The 20,504-nt window shown below is 49.7% G+C and overlaps 1 protein-coding gene across 2 annotated transcripts; it reads right to left on the bottom strand.

Annotated features, from left to right (window-relative positions):
• Window positions 1-9,999: 9,999 nt before the first annotated feature.
• On the bottom strand, window positions 10,000-19,490 carry POLM (DNA polymerase mu). Of its 2 annotated transcripts, XM_025380717.1 has the most exons (11): window positions 19,231-19,490; window positions 17,993-18,176; window positions 17,118-17,216; window positions 16,828-16,998; window positions 15,996-16,067; window positions 13,778-13,898; window positions 11,664-11,796; window positions 11,393-11,495; window positions 11,047-11,289; window positions 10,889-10,972; window positions 10,000-10,640 (listed from the first exon to the last, which is right to left on the bottom strand). In XM_025380717.1, exons 1-11 carry the CDS (start codon window positions 19,416-19,418, stop codon window positions 10,554-10,556), a joined length of 1,485 nt encoding a protein of 494 aa, XP_025236502.1. In that variant the 5' UTR covers window positions 19,419-19,490; the 3' UTR covers window positions 10,000-10,553. The 2 variants fall into 2 exon arrangements, with proteins under 2 accessions (XP_025236502.1, XP_025236503.1); XM_025380718.1 differs by lacking the exon at window positions 11,393-11,495 and having other exon boundaries at window positions 11,664-11,788.
• Between the last annotated feature and the right edge of the window lie 1,014 nt (window positions 19,491-20,504).

Raw genomic sequence — 20,504 nt, 5'->3', positions numbered from 1 at the left:
AGACATGAAGCCCATATTTCAGTGGAGGAGGGATCGTACCAGCAGCTAAACATGCCTACCATAGATACCACCAGACGCTAGGAAGGAAAGACCATAATGTACTGGGAGAGAGATGGGAAAGGAGAGGCCACGGACACCCCTGAGGTGACATGTGAGTGGAAGGAGCAGAATGCAAAGGCCTCAGCTATGATGAGTCTTACAGGGAGAGCAATCCAGGTAGAGGGGTTGGCAAAGACCCAAGCCCTACAGAAAGGAAACAAGCTGGGGCAGCAACCATCAGGGGCACATGGCAGAGAGGTGGGCTTTGTGTCCCAACACAGTGGGAATCACTGGAGACGTTGAAGCATGGTCATATATTTTCAAGCCACTTGCAGCTGTGTAGGAGCGGGAGTAGAAGCTGAGCACTCTGCAGATCCCGACAGCTTTGACAGAACAAGGCCGCTTAGCCAGGGCTGGGTGCAGAAGCAGGGGCAAGGATCCCCCAGACGTGGGAGACCTCACTGCCAACCAAGCAGGAGGTGTCAAAAAGGAAAGGGGAGCCCAGAGAAGAGCTGGGCTCCAGGGAAGCAAGCCCCTGCTTCTGACCCTTGGCCCTGGCTTGACGCTCCTTTGATTGATTCAACAAGTAGTTGCTGGCCTCTGCAGTGTGCCAGAGCTTTCTTGGAGGGGTACAGGGGTAGGAAAACCAAAAGCTGCCCTCAGGGCCTCCATCCAGGAAGGCATGGCATGCTGTGCGGCGAGGAAGGCTGCTGAGTCAACAAGGTGGTCCCAGGAAGGTGGAGGGAGCATCTTCCCATGTCTCTCCCACTGACAGCCACCAATCCTGGACAGATGCAGGAGCAGCTCTGAGGGAGTAGTAGGCAGATGAGAAAAGGAGACCAAAGTTCCGCAGATAAGTGGTGAGGTAACCAGTATTGCCTAGCCTGGACACACAGGCGGCTTGAAACCTGAAGTGCACCAACAGAAAGAGCTCCAGGAAGAATCAGAGGAGTGGGATGTGAAGCCCCTCAAGGTCAGCGAGTTGGGGGAATCCCTCCAATTTTTCCTTTCTTCTCTACCCCAGCTCCTGGGCAGTAACATGGAGGTGGCAGTGGTGGCATAGTGACGGTAGTGTGAGCTGGGTAGGCACCTGAAACCTGAGAAGGTAATGCTACCCTCTGACTAGAGGAGCCATGGCCCCAAGAGCATGGGGCAACCGCCTTCTGCGGCTCCTTTCTGTCCCCCTGCGCTGGGCCCTGGATGCAGTTTCAGGGAGTATGCAGAAGGGTAGGGAAAGAGCCCCAGATTTCTGGCTGGAGGTCTTGGAAGGGATGTCACAGGGAGCTGTTGTGTTTCAGGGAGAGTACAGAGAAGGGAGAGATGAAGTGAGCGATCCAGTAAAGTGATACGTGAACTCATCGGCTTGCTGCCAGGCTGCGCACAGGGCTGACCCTAGATGCGCATCGCAGGTCCCAGACTGACAGGTGTAGACACAGGACTAATATGACTAGTAGTGCAAACACTTTAAACAATCAACATTCTGCTTAGGATTTAAACAAGGTCCAGAGTCTCAATATTAAAAATATCCAGGATATAACCCAAAATAACCCAGAGCATGAAAACCAGGAAAATCTCAACATGGGAGAAAAGAAGACAATCAATACGTGCCCATCCTGAGATGATTCAACTATTGGAATGATCAGAAGCAGACTTTACAGCAGCTATTTATAACCAGCCTTCAGAAAGTATTGGTGAATATTCCTAAACAGAATGGAAATGACAAAGGATGGAGCCCGTAAATTTGATGATAGTTTGGAAAAAGATATAAACTTACAAACCAAGAAGCTCAGTGAACCACACAACTGGATAAATTAACAACAAAAGTCCAAGCTTAGACACATAATAAAGAAGCTTCTGAAAACTAAAGACCAAGAAAAATAAGACCAGCCAGAGAAAAATGATACATTTCAAACAGGTGAACAACTCTTTGAAAGACTATAGATCTTCACCAGAAACAATAGAGGCCAGAAAGAAGTGGAATATTTTTAGTTTTGAAATAATTGTCACCCAAGAATTCTATATCCAGTAAAAATACTATTTTACTGGAATAAAGAATGAAGTAAAATAAAGACATTCTCAAATGAAGGCAAGCTGAGGAAATTCATAACCAAAGAATCTGCTTTAAAAAAAATGTTAAACGAAGTTCTTCAGACAGAAGAGAAACGATATTGGGGGAAATTCAAAACTTTGGGAATGCAAGAAGAACATCATAAATGGCAAAAATCCACATAAATATGAAACTATTCACTTTTTTAAGAGTTATGTGATGGCTGAATTAAAAGTCACGACACTGTCTGAAGGCTTCAGTGTATATAGATGTAAGACAACTAAAACGTGACGGGAGAAGGGTGGAGGGACCTAGATGGTAGTAAGGTTTCTACACGCTACTTGAAATGGCAAAACATTAATTCTAAATTGACTGTAAAACTATGTATATTTGGCTGGGCAGGGTGGCTCACACCTGTAATCCCAGCACTTCGGGAGGCTAAGGTAGGTGGATCACCTGAAGTCAGGAGTTCGAGACCAGCCTGACCAACATGGCAAAACCCTGTCTCTATTCAAAATACAAAACTAGCCAGGTGTGGTGGTGCATGCCTGTAATCCCAGCTACTCGGGAGGCTGAGGCAGGAGAATCACTTGAAATCAGGAGGCAGAGGTTGCAGTGAGCCGAGATCGTGCCGTTGCACTCCAACCTGGGCAACAAGAGTGAAACTCCATCTCCAAAAAAAAAAAAAAAGAACAAAAAGTATGTGTATTAGAACCCCTAGAACCACCACTGTGTGGGGTGTGTGTGTGTGTAGGGAGAAGGAGAGATAGCAGGGAAGGAAAAAAGGAAAGAAGAAACAGCAATGGAAAACGGAACAAACAGAAAACGACATAATGGTAGATCTAAAGTCAAACATTTCAATAGTTGCATTAAACATAAATGGCCTCATCACACCAATTAGACATATTATCAGTTTGGATTATAAAAACCTAATTATATGCTGTCTTTAAGTAATTAAGTAACTCACATTAAATTTAATAGGATACAAGTAGGTCAAAGGTAACAACTCATTCTGTGAGGGCAGTATTACCCTGATACCAAACCCAGACAAACAACCTAAGAAAACTACAGACCAGCCTCTTATGAGTACATATGCAAAAACTGATAGTCCAGGAAAAAATCCTTCACACTATAGTTAACTGATTTTTGACAAAGGTGCCAAAATAATTCAACAAGTAAAGAATAGTATCTTTAACAAATGGTGCTGGGACAAGTGGATTTCCACGTGCAAAACAATGAACCCCCACTTTACACTTATGTAAAAATTAACTCAAAATGATCAATAACCTAAACATAAGATAAAAAACTATAAAACTCTTAGAAGAAAACTTAGGAGTAAGCCTTCATGACCATGGTAATGGTTTCTTAAATGACACCAAAAACAAAGCAACCAAAGGGGAAAAAACCTGGATTTCATCAAAATTTAAAAAAAACTTTCAAGTTTAAAAATACACCATTAAGAAAGTAAAGAGACAAAACATAGAATAGGGAAAAAAATACCTGCAAAGCATTTATCTGGTAAGAGTCTAGTATGCAGAATGCATAAATAACTTTTATAACTCAACAATAAAAAGACAAACCAATTGAAAAGTAGGCAAAGGATGTGAATAGACAATTCTCCTAAGAAGTTGGCCAATAAGCACATGAAAAGATGTTCAATATTACTACTAGTCATTAGGAAAATAAAAATCAAAACCATAATGATACACTACTTTACATCTACTAGGATGGCTATAATTAAAAAGACAGACAATAACAAGTATTGGTGAGGCCGAGAAATAGGAACCTTCACACACTGCTGGTGGGAAGTATAAAATGGTGAAGCTACTTTGCAAAAGTCTGGCAGTACCTCAAAAAGCTAAAACATAGAGTTACCATAAGACCTAACAATTCCACTCCTCCAAGAATTTAAAACATATGTCTACACAAAAATGTGTACACAAATGTTCACAGCAGCATTATTCAGAGTAGCCAAAAAGTGCAAACAACCTGAATGTCCACCAACTGATGGGTAAATAAAATGTGGTTATCCATATAATGGAATATTTTTCAGGCATAAAAAGAAATGAAGTACTGATGCATTCTACAACATCATGAACCATCGAAAATGTTATGCCAAGTGAAAGAAGCTGGACGCGAAAGGCCACACATTGTATAATACTCTACACACATGTCTAGAATAGGCAAATCTATAGGGACAGAAAGTAGGGTTAGAGTTAGGGTTAAGGGTTAGGGGTAAGGGGTTAGAGGCTAGTAGTTAAGGGCTAGGGTTAAAGGGTTAGGGTTAGGGTTAGTGGTTACCTAGGGCTGAGTGTGGGGGGATAGTATAGGGAGATTGGTGAATAAAAGCTAAAGTACAAGTACAAGGTTTCTTTTTTTTTTTTTTTTTTTTTTTTTTTTTTGTGAGACGGAGTCTCACTGTGTCTCCCAGGCTGGAGTGCAGTGGCGTGATCTTGGCTCACTGCAAGCTCCGCCTCCCGGGTTCACGCCATTCTCCCGCCTCAGCCTCCCAAGTAGCTGGGACTACAGGCGCCCGCCACCGTGCCCGGCTAATTTTTTGTATTTTTAGTAGAGACGGGGTTTCACCATGTTAGCCAGGATAGTCTCGATCTCCTGACCTCGTGATCCACCCGCCTCGGCCTCCCAAAGTGCTGGGATTACAGGCTTGAGCCACCGCGCCCGGCCACAAGGTTTCTTTTGGGGGGTAATAAAAATTCTAGAATTGATTGTGGTGATGGTTGCACAACTGTAAATGGATGAAAAAATGATTGGATTTGTACACTTTAAATAAGTAAATTGTATAGTGTGAATTATATCACAATAAAGCTGTTAAACAGTAAAAGGTAATATGTAGGTTAGAAGGAAAATGAAATACCATTCAAACACTGATCAAAACAGCTGGAATGGCTAAATTAATATCAGACAAAGTCAACTTTACAGCAAGAAAATGATCAGGAAAAAAGACATCATATAACAATGATACTAGGACACTGCAATCCTACAACAGAACTTCAAAATATATGCAGCGTAGCCTGATATAACAGAAAGGAGAGATGGTTAATCCCCAATTACAGTTTGAGACTTCAAGACTTCTCTCTAGTAACCAACAGAACAAGTAGACAGAAAATAAATAAGGATAAAGAAGAAATGAACAATGTCAACTAATTCACACTTACAACTCTCCACCCAACAACAGAATATCCAGTGTTCTCAAGGACACATTGAACATTCACCAAGACAGACATTACTGTGGATCTAAATCAGACCTTGACAAATGTAAAAGAATTAAAATCATACAAAATATATTCTCTCACAGTAAGGAAATTAAACTAGAAATTAGTATGAGACGGGCCGGGCACGGTGGCTCCCGCCTGTAATCTCAACACTTTGGGAGGCTGAGGCTGGTGGATCACTTGAGGTCAGGAGTTTGAGACCAGCATGGCCAACATGGTGAAACCCTGTCTCTAGTAAAAATACAAAAATTAGCCAGGTGTGGTGATGTGTGCCTATAATCCCAGCTACCCAGGAGGCTGAGGTGGGAGGATTGCTTGAACCCAGGAGGCAGAGGTTGCAGTGAGCTGAGATCATGCCACTGCACTCCAGCCTGGGTGTCAGTGTGAGGCTCCCATTAAACAAACAAACAAACAAAAAAAGTGGTTCACTATTCCAAAACCAACCAATGTTAACAGGCTAAAGAAGAAAATTCACACAATCAGAAAAGCACCTAGCCAAATCCAACACCTATTTATTGTATTTATTTATTTACTGAGACAGGATCTCGCTCTGTTGCCCAGATTGGAGTGCAGTGGTGCAATCACACAGCTCACTGTAGCCTCAACCTCCCAGGCTCAAGTGATCCTCCCACCTCATACCCCCAAGTAACAGGGACTACAGGCATTTGCCACCACCCCTGGCTAATTTTCTTATTTTTTATAGAGACAAGGTCTCACTATATCATCCAAGCTGGTCTCTAACTCCTGGGCTCAAGTAATCCACCTGCCTTGGCCTCCCAGAGCGCTGGTATCAGAGGTGTGAACCACTGCACCCAGCCCACCCATTCATTATAAAAACTTTCATAAAACTGGGAATAAAAGGGAACTTCTTTGACCTCATAAAGGGCATCTATACAAATCCTACATCTGCCAGGTGTGGTGGCTCACGCCTATAATCCCAGCACTTTGGGAGCCCGAGGCGGGCGGATCACGAGGTCAAGATATCAAGACCAGCCTGGCTAACACAGTTAAACCCCATCTCTACTGAAAATACAAAAAAATTAGCCGGGCTTGGTGGCGGGCACCTGTAGTCCCAGCTACCCGGGAGGCTGAGGCAGGAGAATGGCATGAACCTGGGAGGCAGAGCTTGCAGTGAGCCGAGATTGTGCTGCTGCACTCCAGCCTGGGCAACAAAGCAAGACTCTGTCTCAAAAAAAAAAAATCCTACATCGAACATAATCCTTAATAGTGAAACACTGAATCCTTTCTACCTAAGATCAGGAACAAAGCAAAGATGTCCACTCTCACTACTCCTTCCAGTGTTGTCCTGGAAGTCCTAGCCAGTGCAATAATGTAAGAAAAAGAAATAAAAGGCATTAAGTCTGGCAAAGAAGAAATAATATTGTCTGTAAACAATTCCACAGACTCCACCAAAAATCTCTTAAAAGTTAGCATTGCAAAGTTTTGGGATACATGATCAACATATGAAAATGAATTATATTTCTATGTGCTAGCAATGAAAAATTGGAAATTGAAACATTTTATAATAACTCCAAGGAAATAAAATACTTAGGTATAAATCTAACAAAACATGTCCCAGGTATGTATGTTGAAAAATCGTAAAACACTGATGAAAGAAATAAAAGAAAACCAAAATAAATGGAGAGACATACTGTGATACAAATTTAAAGATTCTATATAGTTAAGATGTTAGTTTCCCCAACCTATAAACTCAGTGCAATTCCAATCAAACGGCTAAAAGATTGTTTTGTGTCTACAGACAAGGTGATTCTAAAATTTATATAGAAAGTCAAAGGATTATATAGCCAAAATAATTTGGAAAAGAACAAAGCTGGAGGATTCATATTACCTGATATTAAGCATTAGTCTAAAATTCAAGTTAACTGAGTTAATATGGTATTTGTAAAGGGACAGATCCAAAAACAAATGGAACAGAGTCCACAAATAGAACCATATAAATATAGCCAATTGACTTTTACAAAAGTTCATAGGAAATTCAGTAAAGGAAGGACAGTATTTTCAAGAAATGGTACTAGAACAATTGGACCTCCATATACAAAAACCTAAGCCTCACACCCCTTAAACAAAAATTAACTAAAGATAAATCATGGATCTAAATGCAAACCAGGCGAGGTGTGGTGGCTCCCACCTGTAATACCAATACTTTGGTATTTTTTACAGGAGGCTGAGGCGTAAAAAATTTACAGGAGGCTGAGGCGGGAGCACTGCTTGAAGCCACGAGTTCGAGACCAGCCTGGGAAACAATGCGAGACCCTTGTCTCTACAGAAAATTTAAAAAGTTAGCTGGGCTTGGTGGCTTGTGCCTCTAGTCCTAGCTACTTGGGAGGCTGAGGCAGGAGGATTGCTTGAGCACAGGAATTTGAGACTGCAGTGAGCTATAATCATACTACTGCACTCCAGCCTCGGTGACAGAGCAAGACCCTGTTTCTGGGGAAAACAAACAAACTATAAAAGAAAGCAAAGAAAATCTTTGTGATTTTGGGTCAGAGATAGGACTCCAAAAACATAAGAAAAAAACTGGTAAACTGAATAAATTGATAAACTGGACTTCATAAAAATTAAATACATTTACTCTGAAAAACACAGTGCTAAAAGAAGGAAGATAGTCTTCACACTGGGAAAAAATATTTACCAATCACCATAGTGGCACATAAAGAACTCTCAAGATTCAGCAGTAACAGAGGGGCATGGTGGGCAACTTTGGGTTTTGTCATGTTGGCCAGGCTGGTCTCGAACTCTTGACCTCAGGTGATCCACCCACCTTGGCCTCCCAAAGTGCTGGGATTACAGGTGTGAGCTACCGTGCCCGGCCAACAATTCTGTTTTTGAAAATGAGACTTGAACAGCCACTTCACCAGTGAGGACATAGAAGCCAGTGAACAGATGCTCAACATTATCAGGCATTAGGTAAATGCAAAATAAAACCACAGTGAGCTACTGATATATACCTACTACTAGAAAAGCTAAAGTTAACAAATACTGAAACTATCAAGTGCTGGCAGGGATACAGAGCAACTGCCTACTTGGTGTTTAACTTACAGGGGTGCTCACAATGCTGGTGGACTGCAAAATGAGACACACTCAGGACAACTTTGCTCTTATGAAATAAACGTATACTTACCAAATGACACAATAATCCTATGCCTGTCTACTTACCCAAGAGAAATGAAGACCTCTGTGTTACACAAAAACTTGTACATGCACGTCTGTAGCAGTATGATTCATTATCTCCAAACTCTGGAAACAACCCAGACGTTTTCTTCTTTTTAGGCAGAGTCTCGCTCTGTTGCCCAGGCTGGAGTGCAGTGGCACAATCTCAGCTCACTGCAACCTTGGCATCCCAGGTTCAAGCAATTCTTATGCCTCAGCCTCCCGAGTAGCTGGGAATACAGGTGTGAGCCAACATGCCCAGCAAACTTTTGTATATTTTGTAGAGATGGGGTTTCGCCATGGTGGCCAGGCTGGTCTCAAACTCCTGGCCTCAAGTGATCCACCCACCTCAGCCTCCCAAAGTGCTAGGACTACAGGCATAAGCCATGGCGTCCGGCCACAATCCAGACATTCAGCAGCTGAATGGATAAACTGTAGAACACCCACGGCACGGAATAAAGTACAAACTATCAACACACCCAGCAACCTGTAGGAACGTCAAAGGCATTAGGCTGCGGGGAGAGGCTAGTCCAAAGGTTAAATATAGTTTGGTTCCCTTTACATGACATTCTAGAGAAAGCAAAACTATAGGGATGGAGCACCGCCAAGTGGGTGGGGGTGGAGAAGCACGTGACCACAATAGGACAGTGTGGGAAAGTGTTCTGGGGATGGACCTGGTGTGCCCCACATGTGCAAATGCTGCACCGCAAAAGAGTCTACTGCACGTTCATTTTCAAAATATTTTTTAATGCTGAGTGGTCTGGGAAGTCCTAGCCTAACAAAATGACTTGATTCAAGGCCTGAAGGGGAGGGCACACTCCAGGTGGATCAAAGCCTGAGGCCAGAGTATGCCTGGGGATATGAGGGATGTGGAGGGCACCCGTGTCCAGCCCACTGCAGTGCTTCTGACTCAGTGAGAAGGGGAGGGAATTGGCCACAAGGGGGCCTGGGTGCATCAAATAGGAACCCGGTGAGTCAAACAGCTTGGGGCCAGTGGGGCTGGAGAGATGCCAGAACCAGGGACCATGTGTGGACTTAGGGTTTGGAACCATTAAAGGGCTCTGTGACTGGAATGGCAGGATATGACCTATTTTTGAGACACTGTGCTGAGAACAGGCCTTAAAGGCAGAAGCACAGAGCCTGGCTGGGGGCGCTGCAGTACTGAAGCCCCATAGTTGAAAATTACCAGCCGGGCGCGGTGGCTCAAGCCTGTAATCCCAGCACTTTGGGAGGCCGAGACGGGCGGATCACGAGGTCAGGAGATCGAGACCATCCTGGCTAACACGGTGAAACCCCGTCTCTACTAAAAAATAAAAAAAAAAAAATTAGCCGGGCGAGGTGGCAGGCGCCTGTAGTCCCAGCTACTCGGGAGGCTGAGGCAGGAGAATGGCGGGAACCCGGGAGGCGGAGCTTGCAGTGAGCTGAGATCCGGCCACTGCACTCCAGCCCGGGCGACAGAGCGAGACTCCGTCTCAAAAAAAAAAAAAAAAAAAAAAAAAAAGAAAATTACCTTCCTCCTAACTCCTACCTAGGCCCTCTCCCTCTCCAGATGCCTACAGCACACCAGACAGTAGGCTCCTTGCTGGCAAGAACCACAGCCTCCAGCTCATGGCTCTCAAACGCAGCGCAGGTACATGTGGTTCTCTTCTAGGCATTCTGGGCAGGCTCCCTGCAGGAGCCACAGTAACTGCAGTGCAACTGATGGGACACTGCACATCAGGGACCACATGCCATTCATGACTGCAGGCCCCGCCACGGCTCCATGAAGTGCGCCCCGCTCACATCCCGTCCAGGGCAGGAACGTGAGCCATGGCGAGGCTAAGAGCAGACCCAGGGTCACTCAGTGATGAGGCTGGCACCGAAGGCTCCCACCTCACCACACCCCGCGGCACGCCAGCAGCGGCTCAACTGATCCTTCAGGCACAACTGACCTACAGCAGAGTTAGGCCCTGGCGGGGAGGGGTGAAGGTGGGGGTTTGGGGCAGCATATCTGCCTGGAGACATTCAGTGGCCAAGTTGGGGGCACCGGATTTCCTGAGTGGATGTGGGGGCCACAGGCAGGCTCAGGCGTTTCTCTGCTCTGGAGGAAGGTACTCGAGGCCCAGGTGTCTGAAGATGTCTTCCTCTGAAGTCACATGGAAAAACGTCTTCTGCAACAGAAGCAGGACTTCCATGACCTGGGAGTCAAGCCACTGCTGCTTCCCTGGGGGACGACTGAGGGTGGAGGCAGAGCCCAGCACCGACGTGGGGTGTGCTCTTGAGGGCCAGGAACTGGGTGTGGAGACCCAGATTAGGGTCCTATCGGTTTCAGGCTGGAGGGGTCCAGGGCCATTTCATATTGTGGGTCAGAGAGCGGACTACGGGTGCTGTTTGCTGTCCCTAGTCCCCAACAACGTACCTGCTCTGGGTCAAACAGCCCATGGCTGTTCAGCCACAGGCCCTTCTCCTTCCGGCTGAAGCGGCGCAGCTCCCGCTGGAAAAGCTTCGGGGAAGGGACTGTCCTTAGCAGGGCTGGCCCAGCCCCACCCCCAGGCGGCCCAGCGACACACTGCCTACCTTGGAGCCAGTCCAGCCGAGCAGGGCGAAAGGGAACTGGCTGATGGGTGCGACAACCAAGTCCACCCTCACAGCCTTCCAGGATGCGCAGGGCCTTGTGGATCCCCCCACAGCAGCCCCTGGAGGTTGTGGTAGGCGGAAAATGCAGAAACTCCTCTCAAAAGCGTCCATGTGGCTCTGCTGGGCCAGGCGGGTAGGGGACTCCCAGCGGCTGTGCTGGTGCTGGTGGTACAGGATGAGGCCCTGTGGGGAGAGGTGGGCGTGGCTGAGACCCCCGTGGTGCAGAGAGAGCAGGAGGCAGTGGCATTGGCCAGTGGTGGCTCCCGGGGAGCAGGGAGACCCTCACCTGGTCCTGCAGGTGGCGCATCACTCTGGGCAGCAGCCCCGCCTCCTGGCCCTCCTTGGGGTGGGTGATGAGGAAGTCCACGTCATGGCCCTGCAACTTCCCCCTGAGGGGGCCAGTCTGACTCTGACTCAGGGACATGGCCTGCTCACTCCAGCCCCAGGCCACATCCCTTCCAATGAGTGGGAAGGCCTACTTCAGGGTCCCCGACTTGGGTCCCTTCACCAGGGAGGGGTCTGAAGCCAAGCCAGAGGGACATGTCGGGCCTCCTTACCTGCGGAAGCCGCCGGTCAGCGTGACGGTGGCCCCAGGCAGGGCCTGCCCCACAGCTTCCTCCACTGCCTGCTGCAGGGCATCTACATCGGACCGCAGGACTGGGGTGCTCAGATCCCGGTGGTGCTGGAGTCCTAGGGGCAGCACCGGCCCTCCTGACTCACCCAGCCTGCCCCCAGGCTGAGCCCCCATCCCTCACCAGCATGAGGTGGTCACCCTGGGGCCCCATCGTTGCAGGACCAGGAGAGGCCACCGAGGAAGGTGAGGCTAAGACAGGGAGCAGAATGAGATCCCAATCTAAGCATAACACTATCTTCTCTCCCTCTTTAAATATTAAACTTTGATTTTGAGATAGTTGTAGATTCACTCACAGTTAAAAGAAATAGCACAGGGAGATCCCATGTGCCTTTTACCCAGCTCCCCCAAAAGGTTAACACCTTGCAAAACTATAATTTTGCAACCAAATATAAGGATACTGATGTTGATACAGTCATGCCACAGGCTATCTCTTTTGATGCCTATTTTTTCTTATGCATAAAGTGAGTCCAAGAGGTGGTAAAACGATGGACGATGGCTTTGCAACAACGAACACCTTACTCTGGCCTACTTCTGTTTCGTCACCTATCGGCCTCCCACACGCAGTTAAGGAGAGGTTTATTTATTTGAGACGGAATCTCGCTCTTGTTGCCCAGGCTGGAGGGCAGCGGCACAATCACAGCTCACTGCAACCTCCGTCTCCCAGGTTCAAGTGATTCTCCTGCCTCAGCCTCCCGAGTAGCTGGGATTATGGGTGTCTGCCACCACACCCAGTTAATTTTTGTATTTTTAGTAGAGACAGGGTTTCGCCATGTTGGCCAGGCTGGTCTTGAACTCCTGACCTCAGGTGATCCACCCGCCTTGGCCTCCCAAAGTGCTGGGATTACATAAAGATGGGAGGCATCACACCCAGCCAAGGAGAGGTTTAAATGTGAGGAACAGCAGCACCTGGCACAGTGAGCTCTCAGTAAACGCTGCTAGCCATTCCTGACTACTCTTGTCGTGGAGAGCGGCAATCAAGACGAACCAGCCCTGTGGGTCTCACTTCCTGTCAGCTGAACTGGGCAGTGGCCCGGGAGAAGATGTGCAAAGAGGCAGTGGAGCTGGCAGTGCCCGCTGGGCTGTGGGGATTGCTTCAGCAGAGCCCTCAACCCAAGGGTGGTCCCAGATGGTGTGGCCAGAGTAGCCAGGCAGGCCATGCGGAGAGAATGGAGTATCTGCTCAACACCTGCCACTTGCTGGCTCTCACAGAGGGCTTATGAATTCATTCCTTCCCACTTTTTTATTCATTGTTATTATTTTTTTAGACAGGGTCTTGCTCTGTCACTCAGACTGGAGTGCAGTGGCTCAATCTCAGCTCTTTGCAACCTCCACCGTGGCCTCAAGGCTTGACCTCCCAGGCTCAAGTGATCCTTGAACCCCAGCCTCATGAGTAGCTGGTACTACAGGCATCCACCATCACGCCTGGCTAACTCTTGTATTTCTTGTAGAGACGGGGTTTCACCCTGTTGCCCAGACTGGTCTTGAACTCCTGAGCTCAAGCGATCTACCCACCTTGACTTCCCAAAGTGCTGGGATTACAGGTGTGAGTCACCATGCCCAGCCTTCCTTCTCCATTTCACAGAAAATTTAACAGACTCAGAGAGGTTACGTCTTGGGCAATGGTCACCTACCTGGCAAATGGTAGATAGGACTCAAACCAGGGCCTAACAAACTCAAAAGCTGACGTTCTTCCCCTTCCCCTGCTCGGTGCCACCTCTGCAGGCCTCTGTGTACCAGGCACCACACTGGGCAGTGTGCCCAAGGCCCAGGCTGTCCCTGGTCCCTGGTCAAAGTCTAACCAGTAGGCAGTGACACAAGCCCCTGGCATGTCACGGAAGTTGTGGTCAGCATCGTCCACTGAGAAAGGGCTGTGATAGATCCTGACTGCACTGGATGGAGACCCCAGGAAGCCCACCACACAAGGCTGCCGCCAAACCCTCTGCACCAGCCTGCTCCCTTCCCTCTAGGGAGTTGGTGCTGAGGGATCCAGGGTACAGTTTTGGGAAGCCCAGGGCCCAGCCTCTCTGGAGGGCTCACCCGCTTTCTGCTGTTGGGTCAGTTTCTGGGGCTGCTCTCGGAGGTCATCCAAGGTTCGCAGTCCTTCCCGGTACCACCGGTCAGCAGTCCTCACACCGACCCCGAAGATCTGGGTGAAGAGCTGTGGAGAAGGAGCACAGCCCGGATGGGCAGAGCTCTCATGGCTGGACTCAGATGATCACTGGCTCCGGGACGGTGTGGCCCGTGGAGCACCATGCACCAGGCAGGCGCCATCACCACTCGCAACCTGCCCTAGACCACAGGGCAAGGATTCAAACTTGGAGCCTGGCTACCCAGCCCACTGTCTTGGGGAGCAAACCCATGCACACCCCTCTCCTCTCCTCTATGAAATGTCTCTCCCAGGACTTACACAGCTCTAGCCTGTGATTCCAACATAACTAAAACAGTCACCCTAACACATTAGCACGAGGGGCTCCTAAGTCACTGGAAAAACCATGCCTCTCCCACCTAACAGCAGGTGGAACGAATTCCTGTGGTTCTCCTCCTTAGCAAACAGCAAAAAAACAATAAGGAGTTAACAATCAAAAGGGTGGATTTAGGAGCAGAGCTGGCAGGGCTGGCCGGGGCACTCACTATCTCCCCATACAGGGTGGGCCCCAGTCCAAGCATGTCACCTGCTTCAGGTCAGCCACTAGAGTCCCTCCCTAGGAATTCTGGATCTGAGACTGAGGGCAGGCCCACGCAGTGGCAGAAGCTGTAGCCTGTGGGTGCGGAGCACCTTCTGTAGCCATATTTCCAACCAGAGGAGGAAGCTGGTGCGTGGCAAGAGAGGGTGAAGCAACCGTGCAGAGGCAGAGGGGAGGAGGAGTGGCCTGGCAATACCCAGGTCACTGAGCCCAGTTCTCCTGCAGACCGGCCACAGCCCTCCCCATCCTGGGCTCTGCTGGCCCTCATTTCCTTGATTTTGTGAACCAAGGGTGTGGGGTGGGTCACTGTCACTCATAACCCGAAGTATTCTGACTAAAAATAATGAGATTAACCCAATTATATTAATAAACTTCTCATTACTAACATAATTTTCTGCCAGCCTAGGAGCCATCAGGGCTGGGGCTGAGTTAATGAGTGAAAGCACTTATTAACCTCCATCCACTTTAAGGGGATTTCATCATCTCCAGGCCCCTCACTCCCACACTCACCACAGTGGCCCCACTCATCTGGTCCTGTCCCTGCCAGTGCCCCTTGCCCCTTCCTCTGCATATTTGAGCCCATTTGCCCTGCACACATTGCTCAAGTCTCCCCTCTTCGAAGCCCTCCCTGTCAATCCTGACAACATTCTGTGTGGCCTCCCAAGGTCCCATACTTCACTGACAAGTTATCCATGTGGCCACTGCTGTGACACCTCCAGCCACAAAGGTGGCAGAAGGGTGTCAAAGCAGGCACACCCGAGGCATCCAAAAGAGCTCAGATGGCATTTCCCTATCAGATCAGGAGTGAGCAGAAACAGAGGGAAGGTGGCCATGGAGATAGGCAGGCTGACCACACTGAGAAAATAACATATAAGGTCCTGCAGAGGGTGGGCAAGGGCAAGCCCAGTGCACTCAGTGGCAGCACCCAAGAAAAGGGTACATTTGGTTCAGTGTGCTCTGTTTAAAATGCCACAGCATGTAATCTACTTGAGAATATTCCATCAAAAATAATCAAGGCAGAGCGAAGTGGCTCACGCTTGTAATCCCAGCACTTTGGGGGCCAATGCAGGAGAATCATTTGAGCATAGAGGTTTGAGACCAGCTTGGGCAACATTACCAAGACCCCATCTTTACAAGAAATTTAAAAATTAGCCTGGTGTGGTGATGCATGCCTGTAGTCACAGCTACTCCAGAGACTGAGGTGGGAGGATGGTTTGAGCCCAGGAAGTCAAGGCTGCAGTGAGCTGTGATTGCACCACTGTACTCCAGCCTGGGCGACAGAGCGAGACCCTGTCTCAAAAACAAAATAAAACAAAAACCCCCAAAAGCCAGATGGTGCTGAGTGATCTGGAAAATTCTGTCCTCAAAACAAGCTTCTTCCTTGCCTGTCTCCACTTGGCTGCCTTGTGCATATCAGGTGTCAGCTTAGCTGCTACTTCCTCAGCGAGACCTTCTCTGACCCCTGGGCTGGGTCAGCTGCCTCTGCTCGCCTCCCCGTACATGGTGTGGACTGTGCTGTCATTCCCAGGGTAGGACATTCCTGGGGCGGGTCCGAACCCTGCCCTGCGCACCTTCATGGTCTGGTACCTCTCTGAGCACCGAACTCTCTCCACCTCCTTACACACTCCAAGCTCCAGCAGCTCCTGGAGGAGGGAACAAAGCAGAACTCTAAGCCTGAGGGTGTGGGGTGAAAAGAGAAGGGCAGGGAGTTAGGGTCAAGGCTGTGGGCCCAAGGACTGAGGCAGTCCCCTCCAACACCCTGCAGAGACAACTTTGTGGGGTCAGGGTCCGGTGGGACTTGGAAATGGAAACTGTGCCCAGGGAGGTGACCAAAGTTGCTGCCACACAGCTAGGAGGCCAGGGCTCCAGACTCAAAGATCCTTTGGGCTTGGAGTTACAACAGCTGAGATTCCAGGTAACGTGGATCATATCTAAGTCAAATAAGTCCCAAGATACATAAACAATTGCTTTTCAGAACATGTGAACTCAATGCTACTTCATTTAAAAGCATCTTCTGTTACTGTGTATTCTCATGATGAAAGTGCACTAAAGGACAACTCAACACATTGGGGCACTGAAAAGAGATGCTCACACTCAGGGTGCTCTCTTCCATTCCACTGTGGAGGGCAGTTTGGGACTAATGACAATGACAACAGCGTCACCCCTAGCCCTGCCAGCCCCTTGCAGCACTATTCACTGGGTCCTCTAAGCCACCCAGGGGTAAATGGCTGGAGTGCACAGGAGGAATCTGAGCGCAGAGGGTGGCTTGTTGAGGCCTTGGAGCAGTGTCAGCACCCACGACTGTCTATCCCCACCTGCCCCCACAGCACCCTCTGCTGTCTCACCAGGCCCCAAGGCCTCCCCACCCACCCACTCGCCCTGCTCAGAATGGTAAGCACCTACCTGGACAACCCTAGAGGAGTGTTCTCCAAGGTGGGGCAGCCCCTGCAGCTGGCTCAGGGTTGTGACAGGGCTGGGAAGGGCCTTGAGCACCGAGGCTGCTCTGCAGAAGGTGAGGAGGCGGCCCTCACTGCCTTCAAAGCCTGCTGCCTCGGCCAGTGTCTCCAGAGCCTCCTGCAGGGAGGGGTCCTAGGTAAGGGGCAGGGTGGGCAGCTCCAACCCACCAGCTACCACCCATCTGTACCCTTGTCCCCAACCCCCAAGGCTGGCCAAGGCTCATGGAAGCGGCTTACCGAGAGGCTAGTGTTGTGGTGTGTGAGGGGCGTGGGGCGCTGGCAGGCATAGGTAGGCATCCATGCTGGGCTCAGAGGCCCCTTCCTGGGCCCAGTCACCTGGGGATGGGCAATGAACAGGTCACCGTGAGGTTGTAGGGCTGGCAAGAGAGCCAGGCCATACCCAGGCTTTGTTTCTCCTGGAGTGTCCAACTGAGGCCCTCTGGAGCTCATGGGACAGAGGTGAGCAACAAAACACCAGAGGCATGGGACTGAGGGAGACATCATCCTGCAGAACAGGCTGCAGACGGGGCTCCTCATGCCAGGGTAGCAGCAATCCCATCTTCCAGCCCTGTGGGCACTTCTGCTGCTGCTGCTGCACATGACGCATGTGCTCCATCACCCCAATCCTCACAACCAAGCGGGCTGGGGATGCTGAGGCCTCGGGGGCTAGGGGCTCGCCCCACGACCATGGCTCACAGGCTGGGCCAGGATTTGAACACAGGCAACCTGGCCCCAAGCCCACACCTGTCAGAAGCCAGGAGCCTTATAGCATCCTGAGGACAGGCTCCTGCTGATCCATGGGTCATCCCGCTCGGAGTTGTTGTGTCATATACTTGGTGAGGAGGAAAAGCCTGAAGAAGGTAAAAATAAGCGGACCCCAGAATTTGCACCAGTGGTGAGAACAGAAGCTGAGATGGCCTGGCCCCCTCAGGCCCTGCTGTGGTTCCTCTACTGGCTTCTAGGGGGCCCCTGGTGATCTGGGTAGAGTCCTCACTGCCCACCTCCTCTGAAGGACATTGAGGCATTGCTGCCATGTCACCTCTCCCAGCTGAGCAATGGCCTACACTGGGGCTTTCACTGTAGCCCCAACTCTAGTTTTCCACCCAGCTCACCTCCAAGCGGTGCCGGCACTCCACAGGTACAGGCTGCCCAGCTGCCAGGCTCTCTGTTAACCAGCTTATGTCCAGCAGAGCTGGGGGGGTGCAACCCGGGGGAGCAGCTGTCATCCTGCGCTCCTGCCAGCTGACGGCCTCCTCTGCAGAGGTCTGTTCCATCACAACATGTGTCGCTTCAGAGCTGGCAGAGGGATTTGGGAGAGGAGGAGGAGGGTGAGGCCCAGAACCCTCCCTGGTTGGCTCCAAGCCTTCATTCTTGCCGTCTCTTCTGCATGGTAAGTGACCATTCATCCTGCAAACATCACCTCCTCCAGAAAGCCTTCCCAGCCCCTCCTCCTGGTAGATGAACACCACCACCACTCAGCCCTCCGAACTGTAGTTCTCTGCCCTGGCTATGTTCACAAGCACAGCCCAGTCTTGTGCTCTCTCCCTCCCTCTCCACCTCAGAGAAAGGAATTCCTTAGGGCTCAGGACCAGGTGGTCTTCATTAAGAACAGGGGTTTTAGCTGAGATGCAGGAGCCTGTTTGGGTCTGAACCCCAGCTCTGCCTGCCACATACTTGTTTAGCTCTTGGGCAAGCCAGGTGTCTATACTTTGATTTCCTCTTCCCTAAAGCAGAGATAACATATCTACCCTGTGGGGTTGTTGTACAAAGATAGTGCCTGGTACAGTCTAAGCTGCTATCATTACTGCTATCATTATCCTCTCCTGAGTGGGTCTGGCACACTACTGATCCCTGATAATGTTAAAAACAAAACAAAACAAACAAACAAAACCACACACACACAACTGTAGGGGTATACTAGACCCAGGTTCGTTTGCTCTCTCAACCTCCAAACTAGGGGGCACCCCCAGCTCCCTTACTCTGGGAGTTGTCTCTGTAGCCGCCATTTTTCCTCCTCTTGGTTCCCTTCCTACAGGAGCGTCTCAGTCGTGTTATTTACTCAGGTCTGAGGACAGAGGAGCATGCGGGCTCCGGGCCTCCTGAGAAGTCAGTCTCGCTCACAGGTGGGACACAGCCCAGGCGGAAGGGCTGTTAGCAAATACGACTGCTTATTAATTACTCGTGACCTCTGGTTTTGATTCTCGCAGTGATCCTTTAAAACACGCCTGGCCCTAATTAATAGTACCCTTTACAGAAGAGGAGATGGAGGCTCAGGGAAAGGTCACGAAGTGCCACAGCAAACTTAGAATCCAAAACTACAGGTGCCACGGAAGACCGCGCCGCCCCGCACCTGCAGGCGTCGAGGACACGGAAGCCTTTGGAGCGCGCCAGGCGTGTGAGGAAGGCCCGGCGGCTGCGACCCATGCGAGGCTCGACCAGGTAGATGGCGACGCCGGGGAAGCGCGTCGAGGGCGGCGTGGAGGAAGCTGCATCGCTGCTAGGGGACCTGACCCGCGCTCGCCGCCGTTTGGGGAGCATTGGGACCACAGCCTCCAGCAACGCGGAGCGAGACGGAAGGAAGCCGCAGTGAGGCTGACGGAAGCGGCGGGCGGGCGGCCGCCGGCTAGAAGAGGACGTGGCCCCGCCCTATGCAAATGAGGCCTCTCCGTGAGACTCACGACCTGGGCCAGTCGGAGCGCTAGGGAGGGTCCGGGCTCCTACAGGACTGGGTGTCTCGGCCGCTCCGGAAGACCCGCCTCCATGCAAATAACAGCAGAGGACACGCCTTTTATTTAAATTAATGTCTCCGAAAGCGCTGTTTGGTCCCACTGGCCTCCTGGAGTAGAGGGTGGGCTGGAGCGGGCCGGGGAGGGTGTTGGAGGGGGTGGAGGAGGCGGGGTCAAAGGGGAGTCCTAGGCCCGTACGGGTGGACTGGGACCTAGGCCCGGGCGGAGCCGGGTGGGCTGCGTCCTCGGCGCGGGGGTGGGTCTAGGGTTGAGCCGGCGGCTCCGGGTGGACGCCTGCGGGCCTTGCCCGATCCTTCTGCTCTCGGGACTGTCACACGGAAGCCGGCGGGCGCGGGACAGACAACGCGGGTTTCCAATGCGCTGGTGTGGCGGTCGCTTCAAACACGCGAGATTTTTCAGTCGAATGGCTTTAGGACAACTGGCGGGCCATTTGGAAAAATAGAAGTTGGTGCCCTTCCTCATTCCTTAACAACAAAATAAATTCCAGATGGGTCGAACATTTCCATCTAAAAAGGAAACCAAAAACATACGGGAAAAAAGTCGGTGAATGTTTTTATGATCTAAGTATCACAGTAAACTTTGGAAATATTAAAGGAAAAGAATGATAAATTGGACAACAGACAGATTTTAAATCTGATCAAAAATTAAAGTCAAAAGATAAACTGGGATAAAGTGTGAGATATTTTGGAATTAAGATTATCTCATCATAATAAACTTATTAAATTGTCCATAGATAAAAAGGCAGTAATTTAATAGAAAAATTAGCAAAGAAACTCACGTAGATGATTCTCAGAAGAAATCCTGGTCAATAAATTTATGACCAGAGTGCCCAACCTGTCCAGTTGTTACAGAATACCTAAATGAGAATATCTTCAGT

Source organism: Theropithecus gelada, chromosome 3 (assembly GCF_003255815.1).
Source record: "Theropithecus gelada isolate Dixy chromosome 3, Tgel_1.0, whole genome shotgun sequence".
NCBI classification, from domain to species: Eukaryota; Metazoa; Chordata; class Mammalia; order Primates; family Cercopithecidae; genus Theropithecus; species Theropithecus gelada.
Note: the sequence above shows the minus strand (reverse complement) of the source record. Positions and strands in the feature narration are given on the sequence as shown.